Genomic DNA, 18,588 nt, shown 5'->3' with positions numbered 1-18,588 from the left:
AGCTTCAGCTTTAACACCTCAGTCATGCCCTCTGCCTCCATACATCAATTCATTTCCCCTCTCTGATTGATCTGTCTCCTCCTTTAACTTACTGTTTACATGGCAACAGAAGACGTGGGGATTTCCAATAACGTTCGCTGCTAACCTTTTTTCATAACTTCTCCTTGCTTCTTTTATTGGCGTTTTCACCTCCTTCTCTCAGTATTCCTGTTGATTCTTGATTGTATGTTCTGCCTTAAAATTGTCATAAGCACTTCATATAATGCATGCTTACCCTGCAGTGCAGTACTAAAAGAACACTATGCACACCGTTGAAGGGAGAGACATTCTTTCTAAAGGATGCAAAATGTTCACGGCGCCACTTCAGGGAAGCAAGGAGACTGGTGTTCTGGCTATTACCCCTCAGTCATCATCACAAAAGCAGTTTATCTTAGCGTTCAGCTGAACAAATTGCAGCCCTCACATTTCTCTACATTGTATCTCATCTGACACCTGTGTCATAATGCAGTTGTAAGGATATTGCTGTATGCAAAATGACTGTTGCAAAGAAATACTGTGCTATGTTTTCATTATTGCTGAGTTTAGAATTGAGAAAGGAAATTTCCTTTCAGGAAGGAAATCTGTCATCCCTACCTGGCCTGGCCAACATGTGACTCCCAACTCAGAGCAATGTGGTTGACTCTTAACCAATTCCAGGTGGCCAATAAATACGACCCTAGCTGGAGATTCCAACATCCCCTGAGTCAATAACAAAAACAAAATAGTTCATTTCCAGTACAGCAATCGTCAGATTTACATATGCTGAACAACTTGAAAACTTATCTCCACTATTTCTTCATAACCCCGAGGTCCTCCCAAACTCTGACACCTAGGTCCTAACCTCTGTCATGCCCTGTTCACTCCATATCCATGGTCCCAATTAAGCATTGGCTCCCAGTTAGGCAATGCCTCAGTTTTGACATTATGATCCATCAAAACTTCTCAGTGGTCTTGTTGCTCTTCAGTCAGTCCCATAATGCTCTGAAATTCTGATGGTTCTCCAAGCCAGACCTCTTGTGCACCTCTGACCTTCATCACTGTAATGTGGACAGCTGTACCCTCAGCAAGCTTGATCCTAAGGTTTGGAATATTCTCCTAGAACTGCTCTTCCTCCTGACTGATTTCAGCTCCTTTATAATGTTCTTTTAAACCTACCTCCTTGGCCAGCCTTTTGCTTTTCTATCATCTCATATGGTGCAATATCAGTATATTGCTTGATAATACTCCAGAGGAACAGAGTATAAGGACTAAGAAGTTACATTGCAATTAAACCAAACACTGGCTATGCTTAACTTGGAGTATTTGAGCAGATCTGGGCACCACACCTTAAGAAGGATACATTGGTCTTAGAGAGAATACACTATAACTTTACAAGAATGAGATTTGGACTTCAGGGATTACATTATGAAAAGAGGTTACATTACGCTTTCTCTAGAATTTAGAAGTTTAGATAATGATCCAAACAAAATTTTCAAAGTTATGATGAGAAAACACAGGCTAGTTTTTTTATACATTTGTGGGATGTGGGCATCACTGGCTGGCCAGCATTTATTACTGTCCCTAGTGGCCCTTGAGAAAGTGGGGGTGAGCTTCCTTTTTGAACTGCTGCAGTCCATGTGCTCTAGGTTGGCCCACAATGCTATTAAAGAGAGAATTCCAGGATTTTGACCCAGTGACACTGAACATAAGGTGATATATTTCCAAGTCAGAATGGTGTGTGCTTGGAAGAGAACTAACGGATGGATTGTCCCTTGTAGCTTGCTTTAGTCCTTCTATATGGAACTTGTCATGGGTTTGGAAGGTGCTTTTTGAGGATCTTTGGTGAGCTTCTACAGTGTACCTTGTAGATAGCACACATTGCCCCTAATGAGCGTCAGTTGTGAAAGGATTGGATGTTTGTGGATATGGTGCCAATCAAGACAATCTAAATTTATTCTGGATTGTACCAAACGTTTTGAGTTTTGAGAGAACTGTAGTCATCCAGGTAAGTTGTATTTTTCCATTGTACTCTTGACTTGTGCCTTATAGGTGGTGGATAGGCTTTAGGGAGTCAAGAGGTGAGTTACTGCAATGTTCCTAGCTTCTGGCCTTGTTTTGTAGCTACTGAGTTTATGCCGTGAGTCCAGTTGAGTTTCTGGCCAATGGCAAACCCCAGGATGTTGACAGTGAGGGATTCATGATGGTAATATCATTGAATATCAAAGGACAGTAGTTAGATTGTCCCTTGTTGAAGATGGTCATTGACTGGCATTTTTGTGGTGTGAATGTTACTTGCCATTTATGAGCCAAAGCCTTGGTATTGTCCAGACGTTGTTGCATTTGAACATGGATGGTTTCAGTATCTGAGGAGTTGCGAATGGTGCTGAACATTGTGCAATCATTAGCAAACATCCCCACTTCTGACCTTATGATGGAGGGAAGATCATTGATGAAGCAGCTGAAGATGTTTGGGCCTAGGATACTACACTGAAGAACTGCTACAGAGATGTCCTGGAGTTGAGATGACTGACCTCAATGACCACATCCACCTGCCGATGTGCCAGATACTACTACAACCGTTGGAGAATTTGCATCCTGGAATACCTATGGATTTTTGCTAAGGCTGCTTGATGCCACATCTGGTCAAATACAGCCAAACTGTCAAGCGTTGTCACTCTTGTCTCATCTCTGCAATTTCAGCTCCTTTATTTGTGTTTGAACCAAGGCTGGAATGAGGTCAGGAGCTGAGTGGCCCTAATGGAGCTCAACTGGGCGTCACTGAGCAGGTTATTGCTGAGCAGGTGCTGCTTAATAGCGCTGTTGATGGCATCTTCCATCATTTTACTGATGATTGAGAGTACACTGAAGAAGTGGTAATTGATTGGGTTGGATTTGTCCAGCCTTTTACGTACAGGGCATACTTGGGCAATTGTCCACATTATCGGATAGATATACTGGAACAGTTTGGCTATGGGAGTGGCAAGTTCTGGAGCACAAGTCTTCAGTACTATTGCTGGAATATTGTCAGGCCCCATTGCCCTTGCAGTATCCAGGGTCTCTAACCGTTTCTTGATATTGTGTATGTATATTTTCACTGGTTGGAGATTTTAGAACTAGGGGGCATGGTCTAAAAATTAGGGGCAGATTGTTCAAGAGAGGTGCTAGGAAGCACTTCTGCACACAAAAGGTGATAGAGATTTGGAACTCTCTTCCACAAGTGTCAGTTACTTCTGGTTCAGTTGTTAATTTTCAATGTGAGATAGATAAATTTTGTGAAGCAAAATGATGAAGGGACATGGGCCAGTATTTGGGGTGAGGCCACAGATCAGCCATGATGTTGTTGAGTGGCAGAACAGATATGAATAGCCTCCTTGTATTTCTATTGTGTCAAGAAACACCTAAAGATGCTTTACCATGTTGGAGAAGCTATATAAATGCAAATTATGCTGGTCTATGTTGTTCATCTTTCAAATTGCTGCTGTCTTTTGAAAGATTCCTTCAGAGATCAGCAAGGTGATATCATGCTCAGATAGCATTTGTTTGGACTGACCCCGAGACCTATATTTGCTAGTTCCTCATACTCTGCTCAGTCGACAGCATAAATTACTCCCTTATCTGACTGTAACAAAGATACAATTCAATATCCACAAACCTGATTGCCCTAGTCGACCCATAGTCTCTGCCTGCTCCTACCCCACCAAATTTATCTCCATCTGTCTCAACTCCATTTTCTCCCCCTTGGTCCAGGAGCTCCCTACTTACGCCCGTGACAACACCCACACCCTCCACCTCCTCCAAAGCTCCCCAACACCTCATTTTTACTATGGACGTCCAGTCCCTATGCACCTGCATTCCCCATGCAAATGGTCTAAGGTCCTCTGCTTCTTCTTGTCCTGCAGGCCTGACCAGGCCCCCTCCACCGACACCCTCAACGGCCCAGCCGAACTCGTACCCACCTTCAACAACTTCTCTTTCAATTCCTCCCACTTCCTACAGACAAGTGGGGGGTGGCCATGGGCCCAAGCTGTGCCTGCCTCTTTGTAGGTTATGTGGAACAATCCCTCTTCTGTACCTACACTGGCCCTAAACCCCATCACTTCCTCTGTTACATTGATGTCTGTATTGGCGCCACCTTGTGCTTCCAAGAAGAGGTTAAAAAGTTCATCCACTTCACCAACACCCTCCAACCCAACCTCAAGTTAACATGGGCCATCTCTAACACCTCTCTCACCTTCCTGAATCTCTCTGTCTCCATCTCAGGCAAGCACCTAGAAACCGACATCCACTTCAAACCCACCAACTCAACTCCCATAGCTATCCAGAATGCACCTCCTCCCACCCACCTCCCTGCAAAAATGCCATCCCCTCTTCCCAATTCCTTCACGTCCGCTGCATCTGCTCCCAGGATGAGGCATTCCACTCCTGTACATCTTCGATATCCTCGTTTTTCAAGGACTGCAACATCCCCCCCACAGTGGTCAAGAATGCCATTGACTGTGTCTCCCGCATTTCCCCCGTCTCATCCCTCACACCCCGTCCCTGCAATAAAACCAAAAAACAGTCCCCCTCATCCTCACGTATCACCCCACCAATCTCCATGTCCGACGCATCATCCTCTGACACTTCTGCCATCTGCAATCCGAACCCACCACCAAAGACATTTTTCCCTCCCCACCCTTGTCTGCCTTCCGGAGAGACCACTCTCTCCGTGACTCCCTTGTCCGCTCCACACTCCCCTCCAGCCCCACCACACCCGTCACTTTTCCCTGCAACCACAGGAAGTGCTACACTTGCCCCCACACCTTCTCCATCGCCCCCATCCCAGGCCCCAAAAAGACTTTCTACATCAAGCAGATGTTCACCTGCACATCTGCCAATGTGGTATACTGTATCCACTGTACTCGTTGTGGCCTCCTCTACATCATGGAAACCAAGTGGAGACTTGGAGACCGCTTTGCAAAACACCTCCGCTCAGTTTGCAACAAACAACTGCACTTCCCAGTCGCGAACCACTTTAGCTCCCCCTCCCATTCCTTAGATGACATGTCCATGCTGGGCCTCCAGCAGTGCCACAACGATGCCACCTGAAGGTTGCAGGAACAGCAACTCATATTCCGCTTGGGAACCCTGCAGCCCAATGGTATCAATGTGGATTTCACAAGCTTCAAAATGCACCCTCCCCCCACTGCATCACCAGCCCAGCTCGTCCCCGCCTCCCTAACCTGTTCTTCCTCTCACCTATCCCCTCCTCTCACCTCAAGCCGCACCCCCATTTCCTACCTCCAAACCTCAAACCGCCGTGGACTGACCTATCACCTCCCTACCTCCCCACCTACACTCACCTTTAGTGGCTCCATCCCCATCTCTTTGACTTGCTTGTCTCCTCTCCACCTATCTTTTCCTCTATCCATCTTCAATCCACCTCCCCCTCTCTCTCTATTTATTTCAGAACCCCCTTCCCCTCCCTCATTTCTGATGAAGGGTCTAAGCCCGAAATGTCAGCTTTCCTGCTCCTAAGATGCTGCTTGGCCTGCTGTGTTCATCGAGCTCTATGTCTTGTTATTTCGGATTCTCCAGCACCTGCAGTTCCTATTGTCTCAAAGCTTACACTGACCCCTTTTACCCCTGCCAAACATTTGGAAAATATTTCCTTCAAAGAATTATTATGATGCAAAAGCAGGCCATAAAATCATAGAGGTCCACAGCACAGATAAAGGCCATTTGCATCATCACTGGTCAAAAACAGCCACACAAATATTCCGATCTAATGTTGCAGCATTTCAGGTGCATTGTTTTCTTCCACAGTCCAAAGGTGTGCAGTTTAGGTGGGGATGGGCCATGCTAAATTGCACTTAATGTCCAGGGATATGCAGGATAAATGGATTAGCCATGGGGAAATGCAGAGTCCCAGGGACAAGGTAATGGGGCTGGATGCCAGAACTGGGTATGTTGGTCTTCCAAGGGTGGACTCATTGGACCTAATCCTATCGCCTGTTTCCACACTGATTTGGCCCATAGCCTTGACTTTGCAAATGTACAAAAACATATTTCTTAAATGTGATGTGTGTTTCTGCCTGTACCACCGTTACAGGCAGTGAGCCCCTCATTCTCACCACCCTCTGGGCGAACATTTCTCCTTCCATACCCTCGAAATCTCTTGGCCCTTACCTTAAACTGATGGCCTCTGCTCATTGATCCCTCCACAAAGGGGAAAAAACTCTTTCCTGTCTATGCCCCTCTCAGTTTTTTACATCTCACTCATGAGCCCTGTCTCAGTCTCTACTGTTCCAAGCACAACTCCAGTCCCATCAAGTTGTCTTCATAACCGAAACCATCCATGCCCAGACAACATCTGGTAAATCTCCTCTGCACAGATTATCAAAGTATTTTAATGAATGCTGGGATCTTGCTGTGCTTTACTTCTAAATCCCGAGAGCTGCTGTTACTGAAGGGTGATATGAAGGGCAGGATTTCTTGTTTTGTGTCAGGAGCCCAGGGTCCAGGATGAACTTCGGAAGTGGTTTCCTGACAGTGATTGTGCCTGTGTGGGTCCATTGGTGGCCAGTGGTCAAACTTGTCTTCCAACTGGGAAAGGTGTCTGGAATCTCGATGTTGGCAGTAAGCTGTCCAACATGGGACAGGCTGCAGGTGAGAGAAAGAGAGGCCAGCTCCATCTTGAGGAGCCTTCCCAGTGATGTTTAAAATGTTTTAGAAAGTGAAAAAAAAACCCCACCACAACTGCTATGTGGGCCACCATGGATAAAGTGCAGACCCTTTCACTGCAAGGCCTAGCTTTGCAGTTATCTCAAAAGTTGACCTCCCATCCAGTGGTCATCTCCAGTCAGCTATTATTTGCCCAATGTCAAGATGGCTCTGCAGGGCATAGGAGTGGTGTGCTCCCCAGGGCCCGTAGATTGACTCAATATGCCATCATTTGGCCTTTGGCCTACCTCACCCAGCTGCTCCCAGCTCCAACACTGATCCAGCCCCCAGGGAAGATGGTAGGAAGAAGTGGCCTCTCTTTCTGTTATCTGAAGCTTCTTCCGACATTGAGATTTCAGACACCTTTCCCAGTTGGAATAGCAAAATTGACCACTGGCCACCAATGGACCCACTCAGGCACAATTACTGTAAGGAATCCACTTCCAAAGTTCACCCTGAAACCTGAACTCCTGACCCAAAACAAAAAATCCAGCCCTTTATGTCACCCTTCAGGAAAAGCAGCGCTCAGGATTTAGAGGTAAAGCACAGCAAGATCCCAGAATTCATGTAAGATGTAAAACCAGAATGTTGTCAATGGTTTTGAAATTATGCTGCTGCTGGTTTCCAAACCCAGACAGTGAACAGAGAAAAATCTTTACACCGCCTGAGACTCTGTGCACATGTTGCCTGGGAGAATTTTCACTCTATTAAAGCTCAGTTCTCCTTTGAGAATTGACTTATGGTTGGTCCTGGCTCTACAGACTGTCCTTAACCCCTGTGGGTCCAAGCCTGCATGACTCTACCCTTGTGCACTTTCCTATCATGTTTGTACCTGCCTAGAGGCTCTTCTAGGTATTTTTAATCAAACTATTCTGACACATGTCTGGGCCAAGTTGGACTTGAACCTGGACCTTCTGGCCCACAGGTAGGGACACTGCCACAGCACCACAAGAATCTCTTGATGTTGCTTGATGCTTAGAATGTTTCTATTCTGAGTCTATTGTAATATCAGATAAATCCTACTATGGTCAAAAGTATATTCAGAACCATCACATATACACCCAAACCATCAAACATTTACTCAGAATGGTAAATCTACGGTGAATTTCTGCAGTGCATCTAACCGATAGTACACACTGCTGCTACTGAGCATCGGTGGTAGAGGGAGTGGATGCTTGTGGATTTTGTGCCAATCAAGCGGGCTGCTTTGTCCCAGATGGTGTCAAGCATCTTGAGTGTTGTTGGGGCTGTAGCCATCCAGGCAGGTGGGGAGTATCCCATCACACTCCCGACTTGTACATCATGGATATATGCAACCCAGCATGATCAAATTTGCACTTTGAAAGACAAATATACACCTAAAACAGCCAAATATGTACCCAGAATGACTAAATATACATGGTCAAATGGACAATAACAGAAATTTCTGGAAAAGCTCAGCAGGTCTGGCAGCACCTGGAGAGCAAAATCAGAGTTAACATTTTGGTTGCAGTGATAAATATGGTCAAATATCTACTCAGAAGACAAAACCACATTGTATGAACAAAATATGCCACAGGATATGCAAACAAAGCAAAGACAGTGCTAGAAAAAAACAAACCCTTTTCTCACAGAGAGCAGTCAGGGTCTGGAATGCACTGCCTGGAGATGCGGTGAAGACAAGTTCAATTGAAGCATTCAAGAGGACTTTGGATAGTAATTTGGATTGAAATGGTGTGAAGGGATTGGGGGAAAAGTCAAGAGGTTGGCACTTGGTAATAGAAGTAGTGAGGGCACGATGGCCTGAATGGCCTCTTTCTGTGTCATAACAATTCTGTGATACTCTAACCCAGAACAGTCCAATATACACCAAGAATAAAGCAATTTACCTTCGCAGGAATCTTTAATGACAATCCCGTCAGATGACAGCCACATTAACCAAAACTATATCTGTCTGATTCAGCAGTTTCTGGAATAAACTGGTTTCCAAGTATCGAACTGGTATGGTGGGATTTGCGCGCATGTTTTCTGGATCATTAGCCTTTCTCCCCCAAGGGGCACCCAAAGGTATGTCCCGACGACTCTCTTGCTCTTTTTGTAGGATCTGGTGACCTGAGGCCTAGTATGCTCAGCCTGTCACAGACCTCGAGCTCAGCGGTTGGGGGAGAGTGGGATATTGTGTGGGAAGGCCACAGCTTGGAGAGACTGCAGGCTGTAGAGGAACTTTAACATTTATCTTTATTTCCTTAACTTTTTGATTTTTACTATGAAGACAGGACTTTTGGCTTGCCTCTTTATTTCTCTAATTTTATACCTGATCTAATTTAGAACATAGAACATAGAACAGTACAGCACAGTACAGGCCCTTCGGCCGATGACGTTGTGCTAAAATTTTACCCAAAACCTAAGGCCTATCTAGCCTCCATCTCTATCTTATACTATCATCCATATGCCTATCTAATAGCTGCTTTAATACCCCTAATGAGGCCGACTCCACTACCCTCTCCGGCAATGCATTCCACACCCTGACCACTCTCTGAGTAAAGAACCTACCTCTGACATCTCCCTTGTATCTACCTGCACTCACTTGAAAACTATGCCCCCTCGTAATAGCTACCTCCACCCTAGGAAAAAGTCTCTGGCTGTCTATCTATTCCTCTGATCATTTTGTACACCTCTATGAAGACACCTCTCATCCTTCGTCGTTCTAAAGAGAAAAGCCCTAGCTCTTTCAACCTTTCCTTATAAGATTTCTCTCCATTCCAGGCAACATCCTGGTAAAACTCCTCTGCACCTTTTTCAATGCTTCCACATCTTTCCTGTAACGAGGCGAACCCTTAGTACCAAAGGTTTATACCAACGTATTTTGTATCTAAGATGGCACCTTATGTGACGACGCGCTACACTTTTCACTGTACTCCGGTACGGTCAGCTCTGCTATAAGGCGTGTTCTGGCAACGCAAATTGGCTATAATGTGACTGACAAATAGGAAAATGCTATTTTTAAAAACACAATCTTGTGTTGGCTATAACGCGATTCCATTGGTGCGCAGAGGTGTACATGTCAACATCACATGATCGATTTGCAGGCTTTGTTCTGAGCAGCTGCAATGTTAGCGCCGAAAGAGTCTCCCCATCAGCACCACATGGTCATTTTGCACACTTTGTTGCAAAGCGTTTTCTGTGAGAGGTACGGTAATCTGTGATTCTTGGCTTTTTTCACAAATTCTGCTGTTTTATTTCATTATTAGGTATGAATTAAACAATAATCAAACTGGGCTATTCTTTGTGAAAGGGTTTTTACTGATTTTTGAGCGATATTTTTTGGTGGTCTGCCCCAACGCTGCTTTTCCCGCAGGCCCCATTATTTCTATAGCGCAATTTTCTAAACCCCAATGGTGCGCTGGAAAGCAACTATCGGGTTATAGCAGAACCAACTGCAATTTGTACTTGAGTACATGTGACAAGAAACCTAATTCTAATTCTAATTCTAATTCTAATCTGACACGAACTGAAGCATAATAATCAGTTTGTGAACATGGAATCTCCGCTGGGCTCCTGTGTGAGATCCAAGCCATTTGACTTCTGGTTAAAGCTTCAAAAAGTTTGAGGCTGTCTGATCTGGCAGTGAATTTATTGCACTGCCTTTTAAGGGGGGAAACATGTTTCAGCAGAAGCTGCCCAAGTCTACAACAGCCCTGTTACCAACATCTCCTCGCATGCTAAAGCTGACAACATTTGATCAATGACCCTGAGCTTTGTAGTCTGCATATGTGAAGGGGGAGATATCTATGAGACTGGCAGCTGGCCTGTTTTTTTTTGCCAGTTCAGTGTTGGGATTATTGATACACCTGCTGGGGAAGATTAATCCTCTGTGCCTGCTTTAGTATTACAATACGCAGCAATTAATTTAATTTAGCTACATCACGCTCTATAAAGCACATGTGAGCTTCAAGGTCCGGAATTAAAACTTACGTTCTGAGTGTCAAATACTGGACTTTTTTTGGCATCGATTTTCATTTCTATCTTTGGGACTGAAGGTGCGTTGCTGCTGTAGAAATGCCATTCCTCTCACAGGCCATCCCCATATCACTGTGTAACTGATTTACCTCAAAGCAAAGATTGCTGTGTGAAGGAGACAGTAGGAACTGCCGATGCTGGAGAATCCGAGATAACACAGTGCAAAGCTGGATGAACACAGTAGGCCAAGCAGCATCAGAGGAACAGGAAAGTTGACTTTTTGGGTCGAGACCCATCCTCAGAAAATAAAAGAAGAAAGGTCTCAACCCGAAATGTCAACTTTCCTGCTCCTCTGATGCTCCTTGGCCTGCTGTGTTCATCCAGCTTCACACCGTGTTATCTCTTATTGCTGTGTGAAGCTTCACTTTCCAAAGGCCATGAGTAAAACTCCAACAAGTGAATGCTGTCTTGCCAGTGAGGCTGTCCCTCACATGCGCTGTCAGCCTGAAACTCTGTCTGCCCCATTGTGGCACTGTTTTCCAGGACAGCAGTGTTGGCTTAATTAGCATTGTTTGAAGCAGATGATCCGGCCATTGTAACACAGTTCTTTGTGTGAGTTTGCCATGATGTAAATTGTCTGATGAGTCTGCCTGCATTTCACAAACTTTTAATTTGCTGTTAAGCTCTTTGCCGTGATCTGAGGTGATGAAAAGCCCTATACAAATGCAGTAGTTTCATTTTCATCATTAATCATTACTTACTTAGTCCTTCATTTCTTGAGCCATTTAGAAGCAAATATTTACACAATGTTACCAGCAGCAGAAAGATTAATATCGTACAACAGGGCCATATCCTGCTTATTTCCCTTCATATCAGTATCTTGTTTGCTTGATTAAGAAGTCTAAGTTCAATATCTCTCAAATATTACTTTTTATGAGATATGCAGCAATTTTCTCATTAACTAGTCTAGTCATTTTCTTGAAATAAAATTAGTTCAACTAGTTTTATGATTCCATTATTTTCTCAATAGCTGTGGTTGCTTTAATAGTCCACTTGTTACAATAAACATTTCTTTATGTAGAAAAGTGGTGGTAACAGTCCCATTTTTTAAATTGAAATAACCTAGACTTTTTTTTTAATTTCTCCAGTTGTTCTTTTAAAAGTCTTTGTACTTCCTAATAGGTCCAGTGGTATTTTATTGATACCAAAGCATACTGCTCCACATGTAGGAAATTTGAACCAGACTAAATATACAGCCAGAAAAGTCCCACAGGTTAGCTAGCATGCATGGAGTGCTCCAATAGCACTTTACATTTAATATTGCTTAAAGGACTTATGTTTTGAAGGCTTGTGAAAAAAAAGGAATTTAATTCAAGTTTTGAGAATACCTGCAGTGGTTTCCTTATATTACAGAATAGAAAGTATACTGTGGACTTTGGGATTATTTTACAACAAGATTTTTCAGAAATAATATTATGGATGATAATTGCTTGGCTTGTTGTAGACCCTGCTGAGGCCATTTCTGAACAGTGATTCGCTTGGAGAGATACTTTTTTTAAAAGTCTAGTTCACTTTGAAGAAAGCCTGCTGAGTTAGAGAAAAGCTTGTTGTGAACAAGCTGCCTAGCTGATCTTTCTCTGCAAAGGAATGTCTTTGCATTTTTTCAAGATGAAGTCTATTTGTTCTTTTGAAAGAATGATTGAAAGCGTATTCCTGAGCAAGCCGTGTCTGCAAGCCTTTAGAGATAACTGTGCCAGACTCATGACTTGGCCATACCAGGCAGAACAAAATCTGAAATATTCCCATGCTTTATCTTTTTGCCTTTAAGGATCATCCATTCACCAAAGTGTTTTTCTCCCCTTCCATTAAAGAATGTACATGTGTGCTTTGGTGTGCATTTTGAAAATATTTCTTAGTATATTTCTATATTATTGATAGTGTTGGTAACCAATCATAACATCTTCATTGATAATTGGAACTGCAGATGCTGGAGAATCCAAGATAACAAAATGTGGAGCTGGATGAACACAGCAGACCAAGCAGCATCTCAGCAGCACAAAAGCTGACGTTTTGGGCCTAGACCCTTCATCAGAGAGCTCTCTGATGAAGGGTCTAGGCCCGAAATTCAGCTTTTGTGGTGCTGAGATGCTGCTTGGCCTGCTGTGTTCATCCAGCTCCACACTTTGTTATCATAACATCTTCATTGAATGTATTTTGTTCTGATAAGTAATGCTTAACGTCCCTAGTTAAAAACCCAGTTAATTAATCTTTTTTGATTAACATAAAATCCCTACAGTGCAGACAGATGCCATTTGGCCCATTGAGTCTGCTCCAACCATCTGAAGTGCATCTCACCTTGACCTACACCCCACCCTATTCCTGTAACTTTGCATTTACCATGGTTAAATCACCTATCTTGCACATCCCTGGACATCATGGTCAATTTAGCATGGCCAATCCACCTAAGCTGCACATCTTTGGACTGTGGGAGGAAACTGGAGCACCCAGAAGAGATCCACACAGATACGGGGAGAATGTGTAATCTCCAGTCACCCAAGGGTGGAATTGAAACCGGGTCCTGTGATGCAGCAGTGCTAACTACTGCTGTTCAGTTAATATAAATATGTTGATATGGTAACAGTTGCTATAACTAGGCATTTAATTGGGAACTGGGCAAAAGTACCTCTATTTTATATTGCACCCCTAGAATAGTAGCACTAGAGAAATGTGCGTTCTTCCAGCCTCAGTTGTAATATAAATGTGGGGGCTGTTCAAGATTCCCAATGAAGACTCATTGTTTAATTAGGATTGGAGTGTGAATAATTGGAAAAGGATAAAAGGAAATGCACTATGCAACAGGTTTATCTTGTACAATTGTATCAAAATGCTTTTGACGGTTGAGAAAACTTTTCTGGAGATGGACGATTAATCCCAAATTACTTGCAGAGAATAAGCAAGGTTCGGCTTGGTCATGATGATTAGAATTAATGGTAAGTGCTGAGGACACTGATGTATTTCAGGCAATAGCACAATATTTGAAACTGGAAGAATAGCAATGTAACTTTAGCAATTCGATCAAGGTCAGCCAGGTGGACCTCATTGAACATGAGTTCCCTGATCAGGGCTATTAATCTGGCCCATTCAGGGAGCCCTGGTTGACAGATATAAACAAAAATGTTAGGGGCTTTGTTCTCTCGGAACCAGGTCTGAGCTAATTGGCTCAGTATCATGCACCATGCGTGTGTGCAAAAAGGGTGACTCGGTGCTAGGATTATTGCCTTTGTGGAGTTATTTCTGTAAAACCAGACAGTGATTCAACTGAATTCAACTGAAGATAAACTTGAAATAGAAATGGAAATGAAAATTTAGGAAACTTGAATTTAAGGAAAAATAAGCAGAAAGAACACTTCGGAGAAGTGAAAAATAAAGGTATTTCAATTAATTTAAAGGGGAATGAAAAGGTTGATCAACTTAAAAAGCTGGAATTAAAAACATACTGTCTTCTGACTACACTGAAAATCCTGAAAAGGAATGAATGGAATTCAGGATGTAAAGGGAACTGTTTGAATTTGTGAAAACCATTCCAAAATTTAATGAGAGAGTTGCTGGGTCAATTTTGACTTTCTTTTGGAAAAAATAGGTACGCAGATGAGGTGGCCAAAATAATACTAGATGTCAGTCATGCAAGGCAGACTGACAGACTAAGTTTTTACCTTGAGGAGGCTTCGAAAGGTTATGAGGAAGCAAAAAATGCTATACTTGATGCTTTTGAGTATGTCCCTCAGGCTTATCAACAGAAATTTCAGAATGTCAGAGGGATGGGGGTGGTAGCACAAATTTAAACAGCTCTCCATTGGGTTCCGGATTAGACCTGGGCCGTGCATCATCAGCATTTTAAGTGGAGTTGAAGAGTTGTTTCTTTAGCTCCAGTTTTCTTTATAAACTGCCATGGCCTTTCTCTCTTGCACGATATGCTTGATCTCATGGAATGGTGGAGCAGAGTCAATAGGGCTGAATGGCTGATATCTTCTCCTAACTCTCTCCCTCTGAAGTACTTTCTCTTTCCATAAATTTGAAGTTTCTTTAAAAAGAAAAGTTTCCTTTCCTGCTCCAAGGCACTTCATCTGCAACTAAATGTTAACAAGCTCAGCTAACTCACCATCTGATTGGTGTTAGAACATAGAACATAGAACATAGAACAGTACAGCACAGAACAGGCCCTTCAGCCCACAATGTTGTGCCGGCCATTGATCTTTTTTTGTTTAGTTCACACATTGCAATGAAATACATTTAAAAACAATTTTTCATTCTTTCAGGGGTGAATGTTACAAAGATCTTCATATTTAAAATCACTTGAATTATTGGAATTTCGAAGGATTGTTGAAAAAGGAATTTATTTCAAGATTGTGAAGTATCTTTGAAAAATGGGTCATTGAAAGTTCACAGTAAACATTTTAAATAGGGTTTCCAAAAATTGTATGACTGTAAAATGCTTGTTTCTCTGTAGATCACTGTCAGAGCTCTGTTCTGAATTGGAGAAGTTCATGTATTATTTGATTGGCTTGGAAGAAAGCCTATTAAGAACCAATTGTTAGAGAGAACCCTGCTAGGATCAAGCTGATCCCACCAAGTTTCAATTCAGGATGAAACCAATTATTATTTTGAAAGTATGGTTGAAAGAATATCACAAGATTGTATTCTTTGAGCCGGCTGTGCAAACAAGACTTCAAAGAGAACTATGCGTGATTTGTGACTTAACTAAATGTGCCAGAACTTTAGAGCAACGTATTCCAGAACAAGTTATGCTTTTGTTTTCACGTTTAAGACTAACCCATTTGCTAAAGTGCATTTCTTTTGCAAAGCTAATCCCTGCAGAGAAATCTGATTTTATTATCTCTGTTCCTGAAGAACATGTCTTTTGGGCTATTTATAGTGGTAAGCAATTATTTCTATGTTAACATCCGTGTTAACCAATTATTATAACTTAACTGAGTATATTTTGCTTTTATAATGAACTCATAATCATGTTTATGAAGAAATTTGTGTTGAGCGATCTTTTGTGTTTAAAATCTGAAAAAGGCAAGGTATTTGGTTATATAAAAGTAAAATCTCTCAAGTGATGACAATTTAGATGGAGGCAGGACTTCGATTTATCAAATAAACCTTCACTTTAATTTATTTTTCAATTTTAACTACCTTAAAGTAGGCCAATGCATTTTATTATTTATTTATTTTCTATATTTAATGAGATGTGGGCGTCATAGATAAGGCCAGCATTTGTTGCCCATCCCTACTTGCCCGTGAACTGAGTGCCCTCCTGAACCATTTCAGAGGGTTGTCAACTGGTCAACCACATTGCTATGGGTCTGGAGTTACGCATAGGCCAGACCAGGTAAAGAAGGAAGATTTCCATCCCTAAAGGACATTAGTGAAATAGATGTATTTTTACGGCAATTGATAACAGTTTCATGGTCACCTCAACTTCAAGCTCTGCTTAGTTTAAATGAAATTCCACCAGCCACCATTGGAATCCATGCATGTTATTTTGTTTAGCTGCTGGATAACTGATTTGCCATTCAGAATGACAGCAATGGTAAAAGTTCAGTTCTGGCACTGGCTAAGGATGCAACAAAGTCCTTGCCCTCTTAATCTTAGGTGTGTGACTCTCAGGTCAAATTTACCTTCAAACAAATTTTTTTAAGTTCATTCATGGGTTGTGGGCATCCCTGGCTGAGACAGCGTTTATTACCCATCCCTAGTTGCCCTTGAATGCGTGGTTGAATGGATGTAGTCCATATGCTGCAATGTGCTAACACTGACAACGTTCTGCTGGGATTGGTGCAGGGACCCCTGTTGTTTGTGACATATATAATTTGCAGGAGAATTAGGCAATCTGATTAGTAAGCTTGGAGAAGTCACAAAGAACTGGGGAGCTACAGATAGTGAAAAAGATTACCAGAAGGTGCAGCAGGACATAGATGGCCTGGAGGCTTGGGCGAAGACATAGCAGATGGAATTTATTCTAGACAAATGCAAAGTGATGTGTTTTGTAAAGTCTAATGGGGGAGGGAAGGATACAGTAAATGGCAGAACTCTTAGAAGCATAAAAATGCAGTGGGATCTAGGTGTACAGGCCCACAGCTCCCTGAAAGTGGCAACACAAGTGGATAAGGCAGTAAGGAAGGCATGTGTTATGCCTACTTTCATCAGTTAATGTATAAAATATAAAAATTGGCAAGTTAAATTGCAGCTCTATAGAACATTAGTAAGGCCACGTCTGGAATATTATGTACTGTTCTGGACACCACACGACCAGAAGGACGTGGGGGCTTTCAAGAGAGTGCAGAAAAGGTTTACCAGGATGTTGCTCGGTTTGGAGGGTGTTAGCAGTGAGGAAAGACTGGACAAACTTAGTTTCTTTTGACTTGAACTTTAGATGCTGAGTTGTGGCCTAATAGAGTTACAAAATTAGGAGAGGTCTGGATAGAAAGCATAGCCAGAGTCTTATTTTCCCACAGTAGAAACATCAATGCCACAAAGAAAATGGGGAGGGAGTTCCAGGACTCTGATCTAATGACATGGAAGGAATGGCACTACATATGTACAGTCACACAATAATGTGTTTTGTAGTCACTGTCTGATACCTCACACTATGTCTTTATTCTCTCTTCTTTGCAGGCTTCCTAAGCACAGGTGATCAAGCTGCCAAAGGGAATTATGGATTGCTGGACCAAATTCAAGCATTAAGGTGGATCAGTGAAAATATTGGAGCTTTTGGAGGGGATTCAATGCGGATTACAGTCTTTGGCTCTGGTGCGGGAGCATCCTGTGTCAGCTTGCTGACACTCTCCCACTATTCAGAAGGTAAGAACATCAAGACAGATTGGAACATGCCAGCAGACAGACAAAGGGCCTACATCTCCTATGCCTTATGATGTAAGGAGCAGAAATAGGCCATTCATCCCCTTAAGCCTGCAGTGCCAGCTGGTAAGTCCATAGCTGATATAATAGTAACCCGCTGATTCACATTCCTGCTTATCCTGGATAATCTTTCATCCTCTAACTTAACAGCAATCTCTCTACCTTAGACTTAAAAACATTGAAAAGTTCTGCTTCCACTGATGTTTCAGGAAGAGTGTTCCAAAGGGTCAACCTTAAATGAGAATACTTTGCCTCATCTCCATTTTAAATGCGTGACTCCTATTTGTAAACGTTAGCCCTAGGTTCTGGATTCTTTCCGAAGAAAAAACCTTCTCTCCGCATCTGTTCTGTCAAGATGCCTCAGGATTTTATATGTTTCAATCAAGTTATCTCTTACTCCAGCAGATACAACTGATTTTCCTCATCAGACAACCCACCCATTCCAGATATTAGTCTTGTAAATTTTATTTGAACTGCATCCCATACGTTACATCCTTCTGTAAATGATGAGACTGTTATGAGGGCAGAGCAATGGGTGTTATCTACATGGACTTCAGCAAGGCCTTTGATAAAGTCCCTCTAGACAGACTGATATGAAAGGTAGCATCACAGGGAATCTGCAGAGAGCTAGTAAAATGGATACAGAAGACAGAGAGTAATGGTGGAAGAATGTTTTCTGACTGGAGACCTGTGACCAGTGATGTTCCATTAGGATCAGTTCTGGGACCCCTATAGTTTATAATATATATAAATAGCCTGAAGGAGAATAAAGGTGGTCTGATTAATAAATTCGTGGAAGACACAAAGATTGGGGGCGCTAAAGTATCGTCAGATACTTTAGAGGCTTTTAAGTGACTCTTGGATAGGCACATGGAAGATAGTAAAATATGGGGTATGCAGGGTAGTTTGATTTTAGTAGGATAATAGGTCAGTACAGCATCGAGGGCTGAAGGGCCTGTACTGCGCCAAAGTGTTCTATGTTCTATCACCTATGTTCTATGTTCTATT

General features: G+C 42.5%; 1 protein-coding gene across 4 annotated transcripts in view; it reads left to right on the top strand.

Annotated features, from left to right (window-relative positions):
* The window catches only part of nlgn4xa (neuroligin 4 X-linked a), a 277,585-nt gene that overhangs the window by 207,930 nt on the left and 51,067 nt on the right, over positions 1-18,588 (top strand). For all 4 annotated transcript variants that reach the window (XM_048533144.2, XM_048533141.2, XM_048533143.2 and 1 more), the window contains one exon: positions 17,338-17,523. In XM_048533144.2, the coding sequence (XP_048389101.1) occupies positions 17,338-17,523 (186 nt within the window). The remainder of the gene's footprint in view (positions 1-17,337; positions 17,524-18,588) is intronic.

The sequence above is a fragment of the Stegostoma tigrinum genome, chromosome 6 (genome assembly GCF_030684315.1).
Source record: "Stegostoma tigrinum isolate sSteTig4 chromosome 6, sSteTig4.hap1, whole genome shotgun sequence".
NCBI classification, from domain to species: domain Eukaryota; kingdom Metazoa; phylum Chordata; class Chondrichthyes; order Orectolobiformes; family Stegostomatidae; genus Stegostoma; species Stegostoma tigrinum.
This window is presented reverse-complemented; position numbering and strand designations above follow the sequence as displayed.